Raw genomic sequence first — 25,273 nt, 5'->3', positions numbered from 1 at the left:
TCTGTATATGTATTCCTCATTTTTTCATACCACTTTCAGCAGACCAGTTAAACCAGCATTACAGTCACCAGTATTAAGCAAGCACTTGACTTAAGCAAACTGACATTTTGTTCTAATTTCCATCTGCCTTATGCAGCCATCCATTGTTGGCAGCCACTTTATGTCACACCATTAGCAGACTTTTTGTTACAGGTTGGACTTAATTTTCTAGTTTTATGGACAACTTTCCCATAATTATGAGCATACAGAAAGTCTTTGATAAAATTGTAATTTACTTGGAGATGAAACCCATGGCCAAGGGACTGTTCATACTGAGCATATTTGGCAGAAATTAAGTGCCTTGTCACTACAGCATATGTCTTGTTATTGTAAACTTGTCTACAGATGTAACATTCTAGATGCATACAGAAAAGTGAAGGACTGAGATGGTTTTAATGGGGATTTGACTCTCTTAAGTCACATATGGCCATGTTTGTAGAACATTTTTAGAATTTTAGGAATTCTATTTATTCTAAACCTTTTTTGCAGATATGGATATCAAGGGGAACAACTACAGACAACCAGGCACTGGTACCCGGTTTTTGAATTCTAGGCAAGACAGGTCACCAGACAGAGGCTATGTAAGGCTCATTCTGATTTGTAACATGTCGCTGCTTTTTCTGTTAGGTATAAAAGATGAAATAGTGAAAATCATCGTCTAATATTAATCTTAGTGTATATGTCGTTCGGTGCTCAAAAAGGGACCAGAATTTAGGGTACAGGCAAGCAAAGACGAAGTAGTTCGTCTGTATTAAAACAAACTCAAAAGCAACTACTCACACCAGGAACCCATGTTATAAATTTCTTCATTGAAAGTAATTGTACAAAAAAGGTGCCATTTTTAATACAAGAAAAAATATTTACTCTATACAGGTTTGCTGTTGATTTGTCGCCTAACTGTAATTGTGGTATATGACCTATGTTCCCAAAATAATTTCTGATATGCAATTATAGACCTGTCCTGAGGTTGTAGCAAGAATTAGCACAGAGATGTTGGAAAATATGCTCTCTGGTAGTCAAGCATATAGCACTATCCTAAAATCCTTTTCACAGAAGGTTAAGTGGGTCGCACAATCTGTCATATTGTCCTCAGTTTGTCTATATTAAATACTCTCTATTTTTCAGCCATTGTCTGGATGTACTGACCGTTCCTCCAGCCCACACAGACATCGTCATCTACCGGACAACACAACACAAGCCATGAGATTACAGAGAGAGACCGATTTCCTCAAGTATATTTTTATAGATGTTTGGGATTTCAGATATATAGTAAAATGAGCATTAAAGGAATTCATCACAGAAAATATCAAAACTATGCTATTGGAATTTAAAGAATGCTTAAAAATACTTAGACAAAAGCCTGAAATTAGTTTTTGTAACTGATAAAAACTATGTGATTGTCTGCTTGTTTTATGGCAATAAGATATAAGACTAGACAGAGCCCTTAAAAAAAGAAAATAGTAAACTTTGTAGGAAAAGCATCAGAACAATTCAGGCATTTTTAAAGAGTTATTTTGGAATGTAAAACCAGTTTATATGGAGATCATTTTAAAGTAGAATATCGTATCATTTCTTGGTGGAGATAGTTTGCCATATTGAAATATTTTATTTTTCAGGTGTGTGTATTGCTTCGCAGACCGTCCCTCGGATCCATATGCAAGGTTCTGTAATACATGTGGTAATTCTGTACCTGCAATACCACAGACCAGAATTCCTCCCCCAGAACCTGGTCAGGTACTGAACATGATATATCATGTGCTACATCAGATATATAATTATATAACTTGAACCAAATTAGAAAATAGTTTGCCAAATATGAAAGAATACAGTATTATATGAAAGAATACACAGGCTAGGGTTATTAGTCCCCCACTGAGTAGGAGGCTTACGGGTTTGTCTCCCTTCTGTATGTCATTCAGTCTGTAACACAAAATGAAATCCTACAATAACTTTCAAAGTACAAGATATTTTTTTTCATGAAACTTGAAACATTGATAGATGGCAATATGCAGAATACATACATCCTTTTATTTTGTTGCTGTGGCAAAAAGTGTGTTGCTGTGGCAACAAATAGTAAAAAATATTTCCCAAAACTGGCAAAAATTGTAAAAAGATAAAAAAAATGCAGAATGGGATCCTGTGATACTGTAAAAAGTGCAAAATATTTTCATGGTGAGATGGCAGTATGGACATTACACACCTCTTTTTTAGCTCACCTGAGCCAAAAGCTCATGGTGAGTTTTTGTGACCGCTCAATGTCCGTCGTGCGTCGTCTGTCCGTCAACATTTTCTAAAAAAATCTTCTTGAAAACCACTGGGCAGAATTACACCAAACTTCACAGGAATGATCCTTTAGGTGGCACCCTTCCAAAATTTTTCAAAGAATTGAATTCCATGCAGAAAAACTTTAAAAATCTTCTTGTCAAAAACCGCAAGGCGTAGAGCCTTGATATTTGGGATGTGACATCATCTTTAGGTCCTCTATTAAGAGTTTTCAAATTGTGCACCTAGGGTGAAAAGAGGCCCTGCCCTGGGGGACACAAGTTTTACATAGACTTTTATAGGAAAAAACTTTAAAAATCTTCTTGTCTAAAACCACAAGACCTAGGCCTTTGATATTTGGTTTGTAGCATTGCCTTGTGGTCCTCTACCAAAATTGTTCAAATTATGCCCCTGGGATGAAAAGAGGCCCTGCCACGGGGGGTCTCAAGTTTTACATAGACATATAGGAAAAAACTTTAAAAATCTTCTTGCCTGAAACTGCAAGGCATAGGCTTTTGATATTTGGTATGTTGCCTTGCCAAGTGTTCCTCTACCAAACTTTTTCAAATTATGCCCCTGGGGTGAAAAGAGGCCAGGCCCTAGGGGTCCCAAATTTAATACAGACATACCTATAGGAGGAAAAATCTTCTTGTCTGAAAGTTCAAAGCCTAGGCCTTTGATATTTGGTATGAAGCATTGCCTAGTGGATCTGTAACAATATTGTTCAAATTATGCCCCTGGGGCGAAGAGGCCCAACCCTAGGGTCACTTGTTATATGAGTTATATAGGTATAAATACTTAAAAAAATTATCAGATCATATTTTCTAGACTGCTTAATTATAATTACCTGATGACTCCAAGTGATTAGGGGTCACTTGACTGTTACCTTGACCTACTGACCTACTTTCTTGTTTTTTAAGATACAGCCTTGAAATTTGGATGACATGTACAGTTTTGCACACCAGTCTTAAAACTGACTCTCATTGACCATGAATGTGACCTACTGACCTACTTTCTAATATTTTAGCATCAGTTTGCCATTTTAAACATGTGGCTCTTATTACTCAGGTTAGCGATTCAGTGTCATCATGACCCTCTTGTATTTTGTTGGCTGAGGCAACAAATAGTCCAATAATAGAACAAAAAGTAGAAACTGCGATAACAGAAATACAATTTTTTATGTAACTTACACATCCTGGATAGATGGCAATATGGACATTAAGTGTGTCCTGTCTTCTAGCTTTGGCAATGCATGTACATGTTGTAATAACAAATTGTCCACAATTATGATAGAAGTGTGGATTCTGCAATAACTTAAAAAGTTTTAGATCTGATTGCAAATTTTTTTCTTTCTAGATGGGTACCTGCGTATACTGCAAGACCTTGGTGCCATTCAACACATCTACCTGTGTTGTGTGTGAAGGTCCAATCCCAAACCAGAACCAGCCGCAGGCCAGCATCAGACTATCAGAGAAGGTCGTGTGCACTCTCTGTGGAACTGGAAATCCTGCTAACCTGTCTCAGTGCATCACCTGTGATACCAGACTACCATCAACAGCTCAAATGAAGGTAAGTCTTACTTTCAAAAACAGACATTTGAACGGAGACACAGCTGTTACTAAAGAGCCAGTTTAAATTATGTTTACAGTATTCCTTTCGCTAAAAAAAGTCAGTTTGTTGATCCTTCCTGAGTAATGCAAAAACCATGACAACAAAAATATCTTTCAAGTCAGAACTTCTTAGTTGTATCTTTTTCCAAAATATTGGCACAATGTTTTAAAGGAATTTGATCATTTTTCAGAGATTCTCCTTACCTGTACATATAGAAAGGACTTGTCTGTACCTTCTTAAAATAGATGATACAGATGTGTCTTTTTTAGCTCATCTGATTTTTTGAAAAAAAAAATGATGAGTTATTGTCATCACTTGATCGGTGTAGGCGTTGGCATCTGCGTCGGCATTGTCTGGTTAAGTTTTATGGATAGGTCAGCTTTTCTCCTAAACTATCAAAGCTATTACTTTGAAACTTGGAACACTTGTTCACCATCATAAGCTGACCCTGTACAGCAGGAAACATATCTCCATCCTGCTTTTTGCAAGATTTATGGCCCCTTTTGGACTTAGAAAATATCAGATTTCTTGGTTAAGTTTTATGTTTAGGTCAACTTTTCTCCTAAACTATCAAAGCTATTGCTCTGAAACTTGCAACCCTTGTTCACCATCATAAGCTGACCCTGTACATCAAGAAACATAACTCCATCCTGCTTTTTGCAAGAATTATTGCCCCTTTTGGACTTAGAAAATCAGTTTTCTTGGTTAAGTTTTATGTTTAGGTCAGCTTTTCTCCTAACTATCAAAGCTATTGCTTTAAAACTTGCAACACTTGTTCACCATCATAAGCTGACCCTGTACAGTAAGAAACATAACTCCATCCTGCTTTTTGCAAGAATTATTGCCCCTTTTGGACTTAGAAAATATGAGATTTCTTGGTTAAGTTTTATGTTTAGGTCAACTTTTTCTCTTAAGCTATCAAAGCTATTGCTTTGAAACTTGCAACACTTCTTCACCATCATAAGCTGACCCTATACAGCAAGAAACATAACTCCATCCTGCTTTTTGCAATAATTATTGCCCCTTTTGGACTTAGAAAATCAGTTTTCTTTGTTGAGTAGTATGTTTAAGTCAGCTTTTCTCATAAACTATCAAAGCTATTGCTTTAAAACTTGCAACAGTTTTTTACCATCATAAGCGGAAGCTGTACATCAAGAAACATAACTCCGTCCTGCTTTTTGCAAGAATGATGGCCTTTTTTAGACTTAGAAAATCATGGGTAGGACAATATTTCTATTATACAAAAAAATCAGATGAGCGTCAGCACCCGCAAGGCGGTGCTCATGTTTAAAAATGAGTTATAAAAGTTGTATATGAAATTTTAGTTTATCCCAAAATTTTCAGAAAAATTTAAAACCTCATGGTAGTGAGGTGTATTTGGAGAAAAAATAAAGAGACTTTACTATTCAGAAACTTTGCATTATGAAACTAATTTGCGCGTGTGTGTGTTGAGCTTATTTACCCTTACCACTGGTTTAAAACCATATAGGCCAATCTGCATGCCATTGTTTGACTCGGATGTTTTCATTGTTTTCACAGCCAGCATATATTGGTCAGTCAGCCCCACCCATCACTGGTCTAGACAAGAAATATTTGAAATGTACAAAATGTAACCGAGTGAACAGAGGGGAGGCGAGATTCTGTGACTGGTGTGGAGCCAAGGTAAATATATACTTGGGTGTATTTGGATATGCAATTGTAATATTTTGTACTGACTGGACAAACAGATATTAAGAGTTTTGAACAATGAAAAAGAATTGTGTTGTTGTGTCATTTTGGTAGTCATAAATATATGAGACTGCAACCATTCAATATTGTAATGCATTGAGTAATACAGGAATAAATAATTCCATCATTTTGTCATTTTCATCAGTAGCTCATCTGAAGTTCTGCTTTTTGTTAAATCCTATTTTATGGTGTACACATTTGTAAAATACTATTTATATTTTTTTTTAACATGGTTCGCACAGGTCCTTGAAAGTCCTTGAATTTGATCCTAAGTCCTTGAAAAGTCCTTGATTTTTTTCTTCCAAAAATCCCCGGAAAAAGTACTTGAATTTTGAAAAAAAAGGTAGAAAAGTCCTTAAATTTTGCTAAAAACGAGGGTGCAATCGTATTGTAGGGGAAAAATACAAAAATAAATAATAAATAAGTCAAAACGAGCGAAAAAACGGTGTAAAATAAAAATACATGCACACCCACGGAGGGAACGCTAGTTGAACACCGTTTCGGTACGGAAGTTAGATACGGAATAGCGATTTTCACAACGTTAAAATATTATGCGCAAGGTCATTGTAGCGTGACTTATCAACAACAACAATGAGTGGCCCAAAAAATAAATGTAGTTTCGCCAATAAATGGCTTACACAGGATGATTATTCATCGTGGTTAAAGGAGTTTAAGTCAGACAAGCATAAGTGTATGTGATAAACTCGTTGATGTCGGAACTATAGGAGAAAGTGCGTTGAAATCACACACGAAAACAAGAAGTGAAGTCCCTTGAGGACAAATTGAAAACTAGTCTTGAGAGCTTGAAAGCCTTATAACAAACATGTACTAAGTATGAATACAGGCAAATATAGCTCATAAAAGGTAATCCCATTGAAGATCTCATAAAGGTTAAGATATGCTGTTGTAGCTTATGGAAAATAAAACTGTTCTGTAACTTTTCTTCTGTCATAATGCCTTATGAAGAGCCTAAATGGTTTTGTAATTTAAGATTTAAAGCGATTAAAATAGTCCTTGAAAATCCATAAAAAGTCCTTGAAAAGTCCTTGAATTTTTTTTGCCAAGTCCTGTATGAACCATGTTTAAAATTAACTGTAGAAACATGTTTGTGATTACAGTATTTGAGCCGCGCCATGAGAAAACCAACGTAATGTATCCCCGCAGTCTGGTCAGGATCCATGCTGTTCGCTTTCAAAGCCTATTGCAATTAGAGAAACCGTTAGCGAACAGTATGGATCCTGACCAGACTGCGCAGATGCGTAGGCTGGTCTGGATCAATGCTGGTTGCAAATGCACTATGTTGGTTTTCTCATGGGGTGGCTCATTTATGTCTTAATTATGTAACATTTAACTCTGGTAAACACATACTTAAAGCAATTATAAACAATATGGATGAATAAGATAAGCATAAGTGTATTAATATTTTGACCACTAGATAGGAGAAATCATTTTCAAGGAGATTGTGGGTGACACATGCATTTAATATCCTTTTGGGTAATTTCACAACTTCTGGTCAAGATGTAATAATACCTAGGTGACAGTTATCATCATAACTTTTGTATATTCATTTTTTGCTCTTACTGCTTTGCAATATCCTAATGTATTGCTTGAAAAACAAATTGTGGAAATATTTGTCCTCTTATACAAGCACTAATCGCAAAATTAAATTCATCTACTAGTGTTTGTCATGTATTATTTTGTGATTTTATTGTTAAAAAGTTGTTTGATGTAATATTACAATAATTCAGGTCATCGAGAAACTATTAAAGGTACTTTTACTAATGAAAGGAATTTTGTACAATGTTTTATTTGCGAAAACCAGTGTGCTTTAGTCATGTGCATTATGGGTCTTGGTGAATATTTGTTCAAGAGCTTGAAAGACACCCTAAACAAAGTATTACCATTAACCCTTACCCTGCTAAATTTCTGTAATGAACTTGTCCATCTTTCAATTTGGACAGTACCATTTACTGTTGAAAGGGGTGCTTGCTAAAAAGATACTGACTGAATGGCAAACAGTGCAGATCATGATCAGACTGCAAGGATGTGCAGGCTGATCATGATTTACACTGGTTGCAAAGGCAGAATCAATCATGTCCAGCATGATAAGGGTTAAATATTTTATGTTAATGTCATTCCATTTTTAACTGTGTAGATGTCATACCATTCTTGATCATGTGTAGATGTCATACAAATTATGATCATGTTTCCATGTCATACCATTTTTGATCAGAATTAGATGTCATACCATTCTTGCTAAGTTGCAGGTGTCATACAATTTTTGATGGGTGTCTTTGAAGCTCTATATAAATTGCAACTTCTTGGTTAATTGAAGATCAAAAGTTTGGCAGCTTGTTGAGTTTTGGTGGTTACGGGAGTCAAGGGTGTGGCATTTAGCAGGTTGAGCTACAGTGTTGGCTATCCTGGTTCAGATTCTGTCCCAGTCTTGATTGATAGACTTGACTAGGAATAAGTTGGTCCATCCAAACCAGGTGATGGGGACTTTTGTTGCCCACTCGCATTAAATAAGAAACTTTTTACCTTCCTTTGGATAATTTCATTGGCAAAAAATACTCAACAATAATAACCCTTCAGAGATATCATTGTGAAGAAAATTGTGTGTCAGTCAAAGCCAGTTTCTGTATACATTCCAAATTGGATGTCAGAACCCATTAGATCTAGTTCAAGAAGTTGCAGTTTGAATAAATCTGATGACTTAATGTGTTTATGCAGGAACCACTAATTTTGTGTCTTTTTTGTATTTTTTGTCCACAGGACTGGGCGGTGTGTACATTATGCATGATAGTATACATGTTCTCATGTTCAATGTGTACTTAATTGTCAGTGTCAAAATGGACCATTTTGTTAAATTTTATACATGTTGGTTTCATTGATTTGTAAAGTATTATCTGTAAGTTAAAGGAAGTTTACACATTTATGTATTTTACAGTGTGTTTAATCATAACGTTGAAAAAATGAGATATAAAAGCATACAACACGATAATGGTGTTAATTAAGGTAGCGGACTTGTAATGACATTCTGCCATTTCCATGCAATTATATGAGACGCGCAGGCTGGTCTGGATCCATGCTGGTCGCAAATGCACTATGTTGGTTTTCTTTCTCATGGTGCGGCTCATTTTTATAATAAACTGTTTTCTTACGCTGTTTCAGCATTCTTTATCCATTACAGCAAACTGATTTTCATAAAAACCAGAGAAAACAGAAATCCCTATGGAGAATTTGTAACTGCATGCAAAATGCTGATTGTCGTTAAGGGTTCGCTACTTCCATCGTTATTAAAAAGATAATGGTCCTTTTTAACTGAACATCTACTCATGTTGTATCTAATTCTGGAATGGCTAGACTGTTACAAATGCTGAATATAAATTTTGATATTGTTATGTATATGAATTATGATAACTGTAGAAAACTGTAGCGCTAACTAACATACCGTAATACAAGTTCCACCAGATAGTTAAAAGATAGAGAGGCAAAAGATCGTTAATCTGGTACAGTTTTTTAATAATCTGAAAGATGCAAAGTTAACAAGAACAATTTCCTGAGACCTGGATCACAAAATGATTTTGACTTTCCCGTTTAAGAAATGATGCTTTGAATATGAAAAAGTGTATTATTTTACAACAAAGTAACATTTTTGAATAATCAAATACATGTACAGTGTTTCAGACAATGCCTAAGTGATATCTTTTTGCTATTTTTCGAAGGTGAACATCCTGTTTTATTTATGAGCTACAGTTTTTAGCATAATGTATTTTACATACTGTTTCATATGGGTGTCTCATAATCATTAATAGTTAAAATGGCTATGATCGATAGGAATGTTGATGAAAGATGCATGTTTATTAAGTGAATGCTGTCTAAAGAGCTTAGATAAAAATATTTTAATTATCATCATTTATCATCATTCACCATCATGTTAGTGGTGCCAGACTAAACCCTTACTGGTAGTGGAAATGGAAGAAATTCTTCAGGTAGGGCAAAACTACTATTAAAATTTCAAGGCAGAAAAAAACCCTTCCATGAAAAGTTCAAGGTGGGCAAAGCTAATGTGATTGAAACTGATAGGACAAAACCCTGCCCAGAGGCAGTAGTAATACTACATCACAAAATAGCAGAAGTTAAAAAATTGTTCATCTAGAAATTCTAGCAGGATGGAGTGTTAGCCTTGAAACTTTTCAACAGGAGCAATTCTGTCCTACCTGTGAAAAACAGCCTACTGTGTCAAAAGTCAGTGGGATGGTTTTAATTTAGAAGGGGTTTGCCTAGGAGAGGTTTTGTCCTACACTCTCAATTTAGTTTCATCATGTTGTAGCAACTATTTGTGTGATATTTTGTGAACACTATTCATTGATGCATGCCATTATTGTAGATAAACAACAGCATGCTAAATATTGCATGAGGACCTTCACTTTTTTCTACTGTAAAACCTATTTGAAAGTTTATTCTCCTTTTAAAAGAATTGCAAAATTTTCATAATCCAAGTTTTGGAAATCATTTTTTTTTTTTAAAAAATTAGTTTGGAAAAGTAGTATACTATATTTACTTTATTTCTGTTAAAATCACTTAATACAACTTTTTCCAGGATATTATGTATAAAATCCTCTAATATTCAAATAAATATTTGATCCACCTAATTTGTAACAGGATTTTTCATGATTTGTGGCTTTATTTTGCAAGATCCAGATAGATAAACTATACATCATTCTACAGATCTTTAAATGTTTCAACTGTGGTCTATCTGAAGTTTTAGAATATCTTTATTAATGTCTGTTTTATAGTTAAAACTACATTTTCCCGTACTAAAAATTGGGCAAAGTCACAATAACATAAATATTTTTTTTAGAAATGTTGCTGTTATGTTAACTAAGGTATCCTTTTGTTTGACAATGAATTCAAAACTAATTAAGCTATTTTGAAAATTTAATAAGTTGGTATTACTAGCCTTGTAGTTCTCTAGAATGAAATTAATTCTAATACGACCCGATTTGTTTTCCTATTAAACAAAGAAGGCTGAAAACTGTGTTATTATTCAACAATTCATTTTTCTGACGACACAATTATTACGTCATGGCATTAGAGCACATAGCAACGCGCAGGAATAGAATTCAACAGAAATCAGGAAATAATATATCTCAAACAGTGATTTGCACTTAAATAAAATCATTTTTTGTTGTTTAAACGCATATTATTATATCACTCGGGCTGCACCCTTGTGCTATAATTCCTTCGCATCTAAACTCCAGACAATGACTTTATTCAATGACAAATCACTGTTTGGGATATATTATTTCTTAATCATCATTGGTATTGTGCTATTTTTAAAGAAACATCAAGGAAAAATCATGTTACATGTATAGACAAGGAGCATCAAACAGTAACTCTTAGGTAATATTACGTGCTGTAACCCTGTTCCAGGATGTAACTTTTTAAGGCTTTCATAGGAAAAGCTCTTTCTCTAGATATTTGAAACCCAAATTAAAAATACAATACAAGAAGAACAACAACTGTGCTTTAGGCAAAGAAATTTCAAATGATAAACTAATGATTGAAATGAATTATGTTTTATTCAGTAAGGAAAAAATATTTTGGGGTTGGACCTCTGTAGTATTCATGTCATTTGTTTATATACAGTTGCATTAAAGTAAAATCTCAAGTACATGTATTTATAAAATGGATGAGATGTTGTCATTGAAATATGTTAAGAAGTTTGTGACATGTGATACCTTGACAGGCATTGGCTAGTAAAGATTTTGAAGCAGGGGTAAATTCCAGAGCTCAAATTGAAACAGATACAATATTGAGTTTATGGGAGTTTCATTTGGCCATTATATGAAGTCTAGAAATATAAAGAATGTTTTGTTATGTTACAGCCAGCAGTGACAACAACAGCTTTAACATGTTCTAAGTGTCGAGCCAATAACCATCCATATGCTACATTCTGTGGTTCCTGTGGTGTCAAGATTGAGGCCCCATACAGGGTTGATGAATTGTAAGTAACCGCTGCAAGTGACTTCCATCTTTAACGTTTAGCCTGCTGGCAGCAAGTGATTCTGCCTTTGCAGCCAGTGCAGACCAAGATCAGCCTGCACATCCGTGCAGTCTGATCATGGTCTGCACTGTTCGCTGTTCAGTCAGTTAATTTTCAGTGAACACCCCTTCGAATGATAAATTTTATTGCCCAAATTGAAGGATGGATCAGTCCATTTTAGAAATTTAGCAGGCTAAGGATTAATTCATTATACTTCATCCTGCTGGATTGAGCATGTTCACTAGTATACAATTTAGACCAGTTTTCATGTGGAATTGGCTTGACTGTAAAACAGAGTGTTTCTGTAATTAATATTTAGCAGCGAAGGAATGAGAAATTAATTGGTATTTCATGAAAATAAGTACTTACGGTAATCTTGCATAATTTGCCCAGTTGACCCAATAGGTAAAGAGCAAGTCTTTCAGTTAAAAGTTCATATGTTTGAATCATGGATGAGACACATTTTCTACATGATGATTAACTAAAGATAATATGTCAAAGGTCATGGGTCATATACCTCTTATTCTTGTATGGAAGTTGTCAGTTACTTGCAGAGAGCAGGTTGTTGCTAAAATACTGTTGAAAAATGGCTTAAACCAAACAAAGCAAGCAAACATTAACTTGCATGATAATCACCAAACCACAAAAAAGTGACTTCTTTATTGTGAATAAAGGTTTATTATGATGGAATAATTTAACTAATTACTTGTTGTTTTTTCTTTTCAGAAATGGCTTCAACAGGGAGGTAAGATCATTCCTTATTGTACCCCCCGACAACAAAGTTGTAAGGGGGGGGTATACTGGTTTCAGGTTGTCTGTCTGTCTGTCTGTCTGTCTGTCTGTCCGTCTGTCCGTAGACGCAATCTTGTGCGCACCATCTCTCCTTATCCCCTTGACAGAATTTAATGAAACTTCACACAATTGATCAGTACCAACAGTAGTTGTGCATGGGGCATGTTAGATTCTTTTAGAAAAAAAATTTGCGGAGTTATGGGACTTTGTTTTTTTGTTACTATACTATATACATAGACACAATCTTGTGCGCACCATCTCTCCTCATCCCCTTAACACAATTTAATGAAACTTCACACAAGTGATCAGTACTAACAGTAGTTGTGCATCGGGCATGTTAGGTTCTTTTAGAAGAAAAAAATGCAGAGTTATGGGACTTTGTTTTTTTGTTACTATACTATATATACATAGACACAATCTTGTGCGCACCATCTCTCCTCATCCCCTTGACACAATTTAATGAAACTTCACACAAGTGATCAGTAACAACAGTAGTTGTGCATGGGGCATGTTAGGTTCTTTCAGAAAAAAATTTGCAGAGTTATGGGACTTTGTTTTTTTGTTACTATACTATATATACATAGACACAATCTTGTGCGCACCATCTCTCCTCATCCCCTTAACACAATTTATTGAAACTTCACACAAGTGATCAGTGACAACAGTAGTTGTGCATGGGGCATGTTAGGTTCTTTCAGCGACAAAAATTGCAGAGTTATGGGACTTTGTTTCTTGTTAACATACTATGTACATACAGTCTGCATATGCAATCTTGTGCGTGTCAAATCTACCAAACCCTTACACACAATTTAATGAAACTTCACACAAGTGATCAGTACCAACCCTAGTTGTGCATGGTGCATGTTACATTCTTTTAGATAAATATTCTGCATAGTTATGGGACTTTGTTTTTTGTTACTATACTGTATACATACATTCTATATACATAAGTCCACATAATTATGCAATCTTGTGTGCGTCAAATTGCAGTGTTCTGTGTCAGTGCATGCGGGGGGTACATTCATCACCTTTAGTGATAGCTCTAGTTCATATTGCTTATTCCTTTTTCAAGAGTGAAACCCATGTTTACTTACTACCTTTTGGTTTTATAAATGTTGGTGTCATCAATAGTATGATATTATGAAATATATTCTGAAGTCATATTGCTGTTAATTTTATGTTTCTTATAGAATCTAAGCAGCTACATGAACGTGTATGCTATGATCATTCTGTCAGTAAAGAAACTGTTACCAGTCTAGAGAATATTTATAAGGAGAATAATACAGTATGATTATATAGACCTTTGCCCTATTGTGTATATTTTTATGCCCCCAAAGGGAGGCATATAGTTTTTGAACCGTCTGTCGGTCTGTCAGTCCGCAATTTTCGTGTCCGGTCCATATCTTTGTCATCGATGGATGGATTTTCAAATAACTTGGCATGAATGTGTGACACAGTAAGACGACGTGTTGCGCGCAAGACCCAGCTCCGTAGGTCAAAGGTCCTAAACTCTAACATCGGCCATAACTATTCATTCAAAGTGCCATCGGGGGCATGTGTCATCCTATGGAGACAGCTCTTGTTAATTAATATTAATTAATCACCATTTCAAATTAAGGCACAGTGGTTACCAGTTAGTACCCCACTTGGAGCCCCACCCAGGCCATCTAACACAATAGCCACACAGACAGTTGGGTTGTTCTACCCCTCAACACGGGGTATGGAGAAGGAGAAAGAGAAGGAGGAAGATAAACTTGCCTACGAGAGACAGATGAGGGATAGGAGACCTCTGTTAACAGCTGTCAGTCCTGGCAAAGGTAACACATTCTCATTCGTATATTCTCTGTAAACTGAATGGTATAGGCTGGTATCAGTTTTATATCAACTGAATCCTGGGTCCAAGGTTATCAAGCTGAGATTTTTGGGGACCAGTCTGGAAAGTCGAGCATCTGATTGGTTGATTCCAAGCTCAAATTTGAAATTGACCAATGGCATCTTTGCGTTACCGGACTGGTCCTCAGACTGGGTTTTATAAGCTTGAAGACAGGTCATTTAAATGTATCTGTATTAGTTTATTATTAGTTACATGATAATTTCTTGTTCTTTCTTTTGACAAAGAGTACACCACAGATCCATATCATGAAAAACGTTTCATATTTCTGAGATCATATATCTGGAATTGCAGTATTAGATATTTTTAGTGCAAAATTGGCTTTATAGTTAAGTTAAAGATACACAAATTGAATTATTGTCATGGTTGCTGAATGCACTGAAGTCATTTATCCTTCACATTAGGGTCAAATTTGTTAGGTTTTAGAGTAAACTACTTAAAAAGTTGGAAGCTTTGTATAAAACAGCTGTTTCTAAGTAATGAATACATAGAGAAATGTCTCGTTTGATTTAAGAATAAAGCTATGTTTAGTATTGTTTCAGACTGGTGATGACCAGTTTTCTCTCCTTTTAGGTTACTGGCGTAAACAGGTAGAACATGTCTGTCAGCATATAAAAGCTCATGCACAGAATGATGCTGAATTCAGAGCATTGATTGGAGAACCTAAAATGGGAAAGGTAATACAAACGCTGTTTCATTTGTTTGCATTATAAAAATCATTAAAAAATTATTCAGCGATTTTTTTCCTTCTTTAATAGGGTCCGTAAAACGGACCCTTTCCCAGTTGAAAATAATGACCATTTTCCCCAATTTCAGACCAAATTATTCCCAAAAATGGCCTACAAACATTTTTAAAATTGCTGCTATCCCGACATTGTGAAATTCGCCGATTATAGAAAATATGTTCCGAATTTTAATCGAGTGTTTACTAATTTTGACCAAAGGGCAAATACTCCATTAAAATTTAGAACATGTTCTCTGTCATCACAAGTGCGAATTTAATCAATCGCACCATGCATTGTTTTCGGTAACCGGTTTCCACGATCTTTTTCTGTAGAACCAGTGACAAACTGTGCGAACAGTGAGTCACAACAGCAAATATAATGTTCAAAGGCTAACAAAATCTAAGCTTGCTGGCTGCAAAAGCCTTGTGGAGTTCAGATTCTCACGGGCATCTTCACAGCCTGTTCTGACTAAGTAAACGTCCGTTGAATCGTCGGCATCGGTGTCGTTTTCATGTCAGAGTTGGGAGAACTCTTGTGTAACTCTGGTTAAATTTGTGCCAGAGTGTGTGCCTTTAGAACAACCATCATTATCTCAGAGTCAGGTCACTGTATCATGTTGTGATGATCAGAACACTAGCTCTAGTGTTACTCAGTTAGATCCAGGAAAGAGGTTATTGTAATTTTGTATGTTACACAAAATTCCCAATTAGGATGAAAACGACGCTATTTTTCCCAAATTGTCCGGACGCGGACGCTTTCCCAAAATGGCAAAAAAAATCGCTGTTATTAGTAGTGCTTAGATTCAGCTGGCATTGCTATAACAGGTACAGCTGGCTAATAAACAGATTACAAACAAACAACTTTTTATTCCCCCCAAAAAAGCATTAAACTTTTTAATCCCAGAAAAAAGAGCAATAGTGTTGAACTAATCTGTGCAGTTTTGTTAGCATATAAATGTTTTCTCTAAAACTGCTAAGCGTAATGCTTTTAAACTTCGTAATTTTAGATTTTATTTTGTTAAAATCAGCCCCTTTTAATTAGAGTTTTGGGTTTTTGATATATAAGCAGGGTTCTCAAAATCTGCTTGACCTATGCTTTCAGACTTCACTTATTGCTTAGTCATCATTAAGGGAAAAGTTCAAGAACTCTATTTTTAGCTCACCTGAGCCAAAGGCTCATGGTGAGCTTTTGTGACCGCTCAGTGTCTGTCGACAGTCGTCTGTCATCCGTCCATCAACATCTTCTAAAAAAATCTTCGTCTTGAAAACCACTGGGCAAAATTACACCAAACTTCACAGGAATGATCCTTGGGTGGTCCCCTTTCAAAATTGTTTAAAGAATTCAATTCCATGCAGAACTCTGGTTGCCATGGCAACCGAAAGGAAAAACTAAAAATCTTGTCCAAAACCGCAAGGCGTAGAGCTTTCAAACATCACATTATACATTTGGTAATATGAAGTGAACCTTTGGTAAACCTCATAATCCTTGTTTTTATTTGTCAAAATTTTGCACCTTTTTAGCATAGAAGTTTTAGAATAGTTATATATGTAAGCATATTTCTTAAGAATTACTTGATCAGATATTTTCAGATACTCCACGTCTTTGGCATCACGGGATGACCTAGCTCATCAAGTTTCATGACTCTGGCTCACATTTTAGCAAAATCATGCCCCATTTTTAACTTAGAAAAAGCTTTTATATATAAGTTAGTAAAGGTGGAAGACTTTAAAAAAACAAAACAAAAAAAAACAACAAAAAAAAACAGCACATTTTCATTAGACAGCTCTTCTTTTTAAGGCCGTAAGTAATAAATTCCTGCTTGCAGTGATTTTCACTATCATGTGTCTTTCTTCTAGTTGTTGACATCAACAGTACAGGAGGATGGTTATGAACTCAGTTTGACTGTGACATTTGCCTTGAGAGGTGGTAAAGATAAATTTGCTGGGAAGAAGTTGGGCATTACAGGAGATTATCTCAGTTTCCATACAGAACAGGACAATATGACCACATACAGATCAGACTCGGATGGTATATTAGAACTTAACATGAGTTTTGGAAACCTGTATACTCTCAGTTTATGTTGAACTCTTCTGAAGATTCTTCTAATTAGTAAGGCCCTGGTATTAAAGTTAGCATATGTAAAATGCTGTTGGGTCAAATCCAGACTTTCAAACTTAAGTCTATAAGTTAAAAAAAAAATTATGAAGAAACAAAAAGTGTTGTGTAACTTGAATGATTTAGTAGAATCTTAATTCAGATAATTACAAAGTTATTTTAAAAATGTATTTAGATTATGAAGAGATAATTGAAGATTCTCCAAAGAAAGTAGGCAAGAAAATCATCAAGAAGAAGAAACCAGTGAAGAGAGTTTCAGTAAGTTTTTAGATTATTATTTGATCCTCCTGATCCATTAAAAAACTTTACATTGTTATAAAGGTCTCCAAGGAAGGTAGTATGATCTTTTTAAATTTTTAAAATGGCTTAAATAATGTCAGTTTCATGTCCAAAAACATGTATTTTTTCTCCAGAAATTGGAGATAATTGTTGCATAGAAATGTTGCTTTTATGCTAACTAAAATATCTTGAAAGGTTTATAACAATCATATGTCAAATTGATTTTTATGCCCCAGGGCAGATTTAGCAGTTGAACTTTTGTTTGTCTGTTCGAACCAATTACCTACAGCACACATTAATGATCCGATTTAGTTCATACTCACACTCAAGAATACTTGCAGCAAGGCCTACAAACTGATGTATGTATATAGATTACCTTGACCTTCATAAGAGTTTCACCTTCAAACTTTAAAACGTTAATAAACAACATTTTTGGTCCTACAGCCCGCTTAGTTGATCCAATTTAGTTCATACTCACACTCTACAAACCTTGTTGCAAGACCTACAAACTGACTTGAATATAGATTACCTTGACTTTCATCCATCAGTATGACCCAGATTGTCTGGAGCCCACATAAATGACCCTATTTAGTTTATACTCACACTCGACAATCATTGTAGCAAGACGTACCAACTGACCTGTATAAAGATGATCTTGACCCACATATGACCTTCATCATCATACTTAAAACAAAAATTAATAATTCTTGGTCCCAATCCCAACAAAAAACGACCCAATTTAGTTCATACTTGCACTCAACAAACCTAGTGGCAAGACCTACAAACTTCCATATAAATAGATTACCTTGTCCTTCATATGATCTTCACCTTTAATTTCTAAACCTCAAAAACATGTATGGCCATACACCCAGGAAGCATGATTTAGTGTTTCGAAAAGGCAGCTCCTTGTTTAGTTTTGATGTTAAAAGTGGCTAAAATTTGCAACAGAAAATTCCCCATCAAAATCTTTCTTTTTTTTTTCTTCTTTTTTTTTTGATAAGTTCAAAACTGTAATATTTCGAAAATGTAAGCATTTCTTATTACCACCTTGAAAATATTTTTTAGAATGATAGAAAATAGCAATGATATTGTCTTATATATGGAGAGAAATTATGTAAATACCTCGTTACAGAAGGGTGCTCAACTGGTAGACTTAATTGCTGCATAATTTTACAAAACTGATACCCAGATTGTTCCTCATAAAAATCTGGTTAACAAATGAATGATGGCCCAAGAGAAACCATAATATGACAGCTTAAACTTTCTAACAGTTCTTTGGTGTGACAAACTTCCTTAAAGTCCATGCTTTGAAGTACAGTTGAGCCTGCCTTAGCTACCACTTGCACTAATCAGCCACTTGCCTAAAGCAGCCAGTCAGCTAATTTCCCAAATTGACCTTTTCTTATAATTTTATAAAATGCCCTTGTCTTTAGCAGTCACCTGTCGTAAGCAGCCAGGTTATGTTGCTCCCTTGCCTAGCTGCATAATACATGTTTGACTCTAAGGACATATATTTAATGAAACACACCTGCATAAACATTTTGAAACTTTACTTATATGTTGGATTTTGCTTACATCAAATTAATGGCTCATTTGTATTGAATTATACTATAATGCAACTGAATGCAATAACATTTATTATTATACTACTTTCAGAAACAGGACCAGTTACTACTGAAAGAAGTAGGACCATCAGGGGAAGGAGATCCTACTGAAGTTCAACAACTTATTGATGAGGTAAGAAAATCTCCTTTACATTCTAGTGACCTCTGAATGAAGAGGTGGGCCCTCTGGTAACTCTACAGATTAAATTTTTATGCTCTAGCATCCACTGATGCGGGAGGCATATAGTGATTGTCCTGTCCGTCCGTTTGTTTGTTCGTTCATCCGTCCATACGAGGTTAACCAAATGGGACCGTTTCGTCTAGCATCAATACCCCTAACTAGAATGACTTTATACTAATGCAGATGTAACCTGCGACCATTCCTCATCTTCAGACATCACCTGACATTAGTTTAACCTTGACCTTGACCTCATTTTAGACTTAGGTTGCTTTATATGGGCCATCCCTTGGTTAACCAAATGGGACCGTTTCGTCTAGCATCAATACCCCTTACAAGAATGAATTGATACTAATACAGAATGATGTAAACTGTAACCATTCCTCATCTTCAAACATCACCTGACCTCAGTTTGACCTTGACCTCCTTTTGGACTTTGGTGCAAAATCTATCAACAAGGATGCCACTGGGGGCATCAAGCGTTTATTGAACGCAGCTCCTTGTTTAAGTCCATGTAATTCATTATAACAAGTACAAAGTATGATTCCATTAAAAGAAATAATCTGCTAAATATATGATTGGAAGTTACTTCCTGCTTTCTGAGAAGATTTTATAGAAAGTGGTTCATTTGCAGATTGATAGATTGCTTCATTAGCAAAGGATTAATTTAATAAATTCATACTTTTACCCATTAAGTTTATAATAAGTAAGTGTGTTGCAGAATTGGAATAATGTAGTAAATGGGGAAGTAACTATACCTTGCATGTAAGCAATTATTAACATCAGATACAAATAGCATCTTTATATAAAGTGCTTTGTAAAGCACACTCGAACCTGTTTATCATAACAAGGGCACTATTTAAATCTGGTATAATATATATGTATATGAAAAATCCAAACCTTGATCTCGACAGGTCTTGTTTATGTTTGCTTTGAGTTTCATTGTATGTTTACATTTTTTATAGAGAACATATACTAAACACTATTAAAAATGAAAGCTTTTCTAGTATCATAAAATTCATTGAGCCCAGTTGCTTAGCTCAGTATGGAGAGCATAGATTTAAAGATTGCGGTACCAGCAGTTTGATCCGAAGTTGAGGCGTATGTTCTCCATTAGGATTTGATCTAAGACTTTGCATCTGAAATCATTTTTTTTTTACGTCCACATGGAGGAGTTGGCAGCTGTTTGCAGAGAACAGGTTTGAACTGGTACCTTATCCAGAAACTGCCTGTTTTTACATAACTGAAATACCTATGGAAAATGTCACTTAACCCAAAACAACCCAACCAGTCATGAGTTGATATGATATTTCAGTTTTAATGGTAATGCTGATGTATTACAACCACACTGATGAGATCAGCCATATGCATTAAAAACTTTTTGCAATACAGAAATAAGTAGGTTTCATGTTACTGAAATCCTATACATGTAGTAAGCAAGAAGTATTCAGCAACGAAAGCCAAAGTAAATTATTGATGTTGTGTATGTCATAGCAAATACATAATTTTATGATTATATTTTTTGTCTTTATATTCCAGGGTTCAGATCCAAACTGTGTGAATAAGAATAACATTCCAGTTTTACATATAGCAGCAAAGAATAAATGGGCAGACTGTATATCTGTACTTGTAAATGGTGGAGCTGACATTGATAAGAAAGGACCTTCTACAATGTGAGTCTGATAGCAGTTTTTACCATTCCCATCTTGATGATTTCAGGACAATCCAACTTGCCAATTAGTGACGAACAATCCTAGGTGCTAGCACACTTAAATAGACTGTGATAACATTGCCATCCCTCCTAAAATCTACATGTATTTGATTGTATGTTCCTAGCAGAGAGTAAATTATTACCAGAAATTTTATTTGAAAAATACAATAAAACAAAAATGACAGAAGAAATTGTTCTCATATACGCAAGAAATGACAAGTTTTGTGGGAACACTGTATTTAGGGGTTGGCAAGGCCCTTTCTCTAACTTAACAGTTCCTATCTAATATTCATCAAACTTGGTCACAGTTTTTATTAGCATGCTATCTCGGGTAATGTTTTTAAACCAGTTGGATCCTCAAAGATTCTCTCGAGTTATTGCTCTGAATTACTCAAAATTCTGAAAATGACATGTCCACTCTCTATTAGCAGCTCTTATATTCAGTGTTCACCAAGTTTGGTCACATTGCTTATGGGCATAATGTCTCAGCCATGTTTGCTAACCAGTTGGATCCTCCAAATCTCTCAGGAGTTGTGGCCCTTGAACTACTCAAAAATGTGAAAATAAGATCTGCTCTCTAACTTGAGTAGTTCTTTAACATTGTTCACCAAATTGAGTCACAATATTTATGAGTATTATATATCATTCAAGTTTGATAATCATTTAGATTGTCCCATTGACAAGGGTATTCCCCTCGAATTACTAAAACTTGCAAGTATTGGTAGTGTCCTCTTTCTAATTTGAGTAGTTCTATCCAGTAGTCACAAATTTTGACCACACTGTTTATGGTTTTGATATCTCAGAAAAATTTAATAACCAGCAGGATAGCCCAGTTCACTTATAGCCCTTGATTTACATGAAGTTGCAAAATTGGGCATTGTGTGCTTAGTCTTTGTCACATTGGCCCTTGCCTTGAATCATTGAAAATTAAGGTGATTGACAACTAGTCTGATTAACCCATACGCTTCTGAATATCTATGATTAACTTATTCATCTTTCAATTTGGACAGTAAAAAAAATACTGACTGAATGGCGAACAGGGCAGATCATGATCAGACTGCATGGATGTGCAGGCTGATCAGGATCTACACTGGTGGCAAAGGTAGAATCCATTGTGTTTAGCATGGTAGGGTTAATAAGTAGAGAAAATTCTTGTTCAGGTTTCAAAATACTTATTCAATTTCTACAAGGATAATAAGTAATTTATGCCGCACTGTTTGAAGTATTGATTGTTCCATGATACAGTTTTACATTTACTATGTATGGGTATTGGGTACATTAAGTAAACATTAGCAATTTTATGTTAATATTTGTTTTCAGTAAGGGTAATACAGCACTCCATGAAGCTGTTAATGTGGGACCCGCAAATGGAAAGGTTGTTGAGGCACTGTTAAGGTAGGTTATTTATGCAATTTTGGATAGATTATTTGTCAGGTTTATATCAAGAAAATTTCCAAAAGATGGAAAGATATTTTACAAAGACACGGCATGGTGTTTATAGATAAAAAAACAAGAAATGACATTGGCATGATAAATCTGCCCAGTTAGCTTGGTTTAGACAACTTCATGCACCCAGTTTAGGATTGAAAGAATCATCCTTGGTCATTCCTATGTAGTGGAAAGGTACAGTTGAGTTAATTTACATAGAACCAAGTTACATTCAAACCTGTGTGAAACAGCCACTTAAGGGATTGACATAATCTGGATGCTTAAGGCAGGTGTATTCACAATATAATTTTCCTTTGCAGTAATGGTGCCAATCAGAACATTAAGAATGACAAAGGAGAGTCGCCATATGACCTTGCAGTGAAAGGAGGTTACGAAAATATTGTGAAGAAATTTGCTGCAGCTCTAGGACAATCGCAGTTAGATAAAATGATACGCCCTAAAAATAAAGGCTATTGAAATGGGATGTAGATAGAATCTAGATGTAGAAAAACACTGCCATACTAACTAGGTGAACTTGACAATGTGAAGAATGTACAAGAGAATAGTTGGAGGACAAGATGATTTGAAAAGGGATGTAATGTTGATATTATAATGAAAGAAAGATTAGTGCCATTCCTCATTATCTGGAAGCGCATTTCAAAGTACTATTCAAGTGGGATTAGGAACATTCATACATTAGATAAAATATTACTTGTATGAATATTAGCTTAGCATTGCAGAATTATGTATACTTGCTTAGTAAATATGAGGTGTTCATACTAGAAAGAAGATGTAGTATACATGGAAATGCATCGTTATTCTTTGTAAGAATGTATCAAATTGAACTACTGTAGCCTTTGTTGAAGTATTCTGTTGTGCTTGCATTGAAGAGTTTTCATTCTCATATAGGCAAAAACAAAAATATTGCATACAAAAAACATGTACATTCTTTAGGGTGCATATCCTCGACCCTCTTGGTTGTTATTGTTTTTTTTTTTGCTTCACATTAACAGGTTTGGCTACATAACTAATAAATGTAGATTTTTTTTTTTAGAAATAATCTAAAAGTAATCTTTTTAAAGAGAAACATGAAATAAACGTTACAGGTTATTAATGATAGTGGTGAACATTGATGACTGAATATAATGGTACATGTTTATATAAAAAACATGTAGTTAAATTGGTTTTGCTCATAATGCAGAAGTTTTGGAAAATTCATTGATGCCTTTAATGTTTTTATGATTGTGTTTTATACAAAGATAATGTACATGGAAATTATTAGTTTATATATGCTATAGACTAGCCACTAGACTGATAATAAATATATTTCTACATTTTTCCCCTTTTTTGTCGAATTCAGTTTCACAGAGACAAAAGCCAGTCTGTTTTTCACAGAGGAATGATGTTAAAATTATCAGACTATGTAGTGGACATAGGATATGGACTGGCTTGGTTCACTACATTCAATAATAAAAATGTAAAAAGATGTATGATAGTCTAGGAGCTAGTCTATATATGATAATAAGTTTATGCTATCTACACACATTTCTGAAAAACAATTTACTCAATATCTGAATGTGTTTCTTTCAATAGTAGTTTATCATGTTGTACAGGTAATAATGGATTAATATTAGAGAAAATAGTGCTATTTTCCATTGTATTTTCTTTAAAAAGTAGAATATATAGAAAAAATACCCTTTTAGAAAAATTTTGAATGAATGTGTTTTATTATAACTTTGTAAATGCTCAGTCAAGGAATTTTCATTTTTTTTTCTAATTTAGAATTAATTATGTGTTGTTTTTTTCTCAGAAGAAAGATTTTTTTTTATGTAGTCTGTGTACAGTTTAGTTATCTGTGATAAGATAGTGTGTAGAGCCAGATATAATTGTCTTCTTAGATTAGACAGAATGTAAATATTCCAATAAAAATGGTCATTTCTTGTATTTTTTGGCTTTGAAATAAGGCCTATTTTCTAAGATGTCTTACAGTTTCAAAACAAGTAAAGTGTCAGCAGTATCTGGTTATATTTGTTAATGTGTATGAGTAGCGTTATTTATTATTGCATTATGGTACAAGTGTATATTAATAGCTCATAGAAATAATAAAATTTGTAAATACATATCCTCTTATGTCTTGGTTTTTGTTTTAGATCATGTCCCTTTAGCTCGAATAAGGCAATCAGATGGATTTTGTCATTTGTCATTCTTGTCTTATATGCTAGTAACAACTTGAGTTACCACCCCTGGCAGTGAGACTTAAATGAAATGAAAGTGATATTATACGTCGTAACTTGGACTAGACACTAACTTATCCCGCTTATAACAGCTGTGAAAATTTTATTCAAACTTGTAAGGAATGACCCTTCTACTATACAGAATTGATGAAATTCATGAATTTCTGGGTGCCATTGAAAAAAAAACAACGATCACAATCTCCTTTGAAACCAATGTGTGGCATTCTGAATAATTAAAAAAAAAATCCAGTTGGCGGTTCTCACTTTTACATAGTTGTTAAGTGTTACCTTATCCTTAAAACTGACATGTATTCTACAATACTATTGCATGAACTTGATCGAGTGACTACGGATGGATGCTCTCAGCATGAGCCTCGCATTTTATTATTGTACCCTCCGACAACTGTTGTAAGGGGGGTATACTGGTTTCAGGTTGTCTGTCTGTCCGTAGATGCAATCTTGTGCGCACCATCTCTCATCCCCTTGACAGAATTTAATAAAACTTCACACAAGTGATCAGTACCAACAGTAGTTGTGCATGGGGCATGTTAGGTTCTTTTTGAAAAAAAATTTGCAGAGTTATGGGACTTTGTTTTTTTGTTACTATACTATATACATAGATAC

The 25,273-nt window shown here is 34.8% G+C and overlaps 1 protein-coding gene across 2 annotated transcripts in view; it reads left to right on the top strand.

Moving 5' to 3' along the window:
• LOC123532461 (double zinc ribbon and ankyrin repeat-containing protein 1-like) overlaps positions 1–24,535 on the top strand; it is a 51,097-nt gene extending 26,562 nt beyond the window's left edge. The window contains exons 6-21 of one of the 2 annotated variants that reach the window (XM_045313907.2): positions 529–620; positions 1,165–1,271; positions 1,656–1,773; positions 3,658–3,870; positions 5,452–5,574; positions 7,389–7,409; positions 11,535–11,653; positions 12,419–12,437; positions 14,103–14,301; positions 14,949–15,052; positions 16,957–17,128; positions 17,391–17,473; positions 19,151–19,231; positions 20,816–20,949; positions 22,308–22,382; positions 22,736–24,535. In XM_045313907.2, coding sequence (XP_045169842.2) covers positions 529–620; positions 1,165–1,271; positions 1,656–1,773; positions 3,658–3,870; positions 5,452–5,574; positions 7,389–7,409; positions 11,535–11,653; positions 12,419–12,437; positions 14,103–14,301; positions 14,949–15,052; positions 16,957–17,128; positions 17,391–17,473; positions 19,151–19,231; positions 20,816–20,949; positions 22,308–22,382; positions 22,736–22,892 — 1,817 coding nt within the window. In that variant the 3' untranslated portion in view covers positions 22,893–24,535. The remainder of the gene's footprint in view (positions 1–528; positions 621–1,164; positions 1,272–1,655; positions 1,774–3,657; positions 3,871–5,451; positions 5,575–7,388; positions 7,410–11,534; positions 11,654–12,418; positions 12,438–14,102; positions 14,302–14,948; positions 15,053–16,956; positions 17,129–17,390; positions 17,474–19,150; positions 19,232–20,815; positions 20,950–22,307; positions 22,383–22,735) is intronic. The other variant, XM_045313929.2, reaches the window with a different exon arrangement.
• Positions 24,536–25,273: the final 738 nt, after the last annotated feature.

This window comes from Mercenaria mercenaria, chromosome 1 (genome assembly GCF_021730395.1).
Source record: "Mercenaria mercenaria strain notata chromosome 1, MADL_Memer_1, whole genome shotgun sequence".
Taxonomy (NCBI): Eukaryota; Metazoa; Mollusca; class Bivalvia; order Venerida; family Veneridae; genus Mercenaria; species Mercenaria mercenaria.
This window is presented reverse-complemented; position numbering and strand designations above follow the sequence as displayed.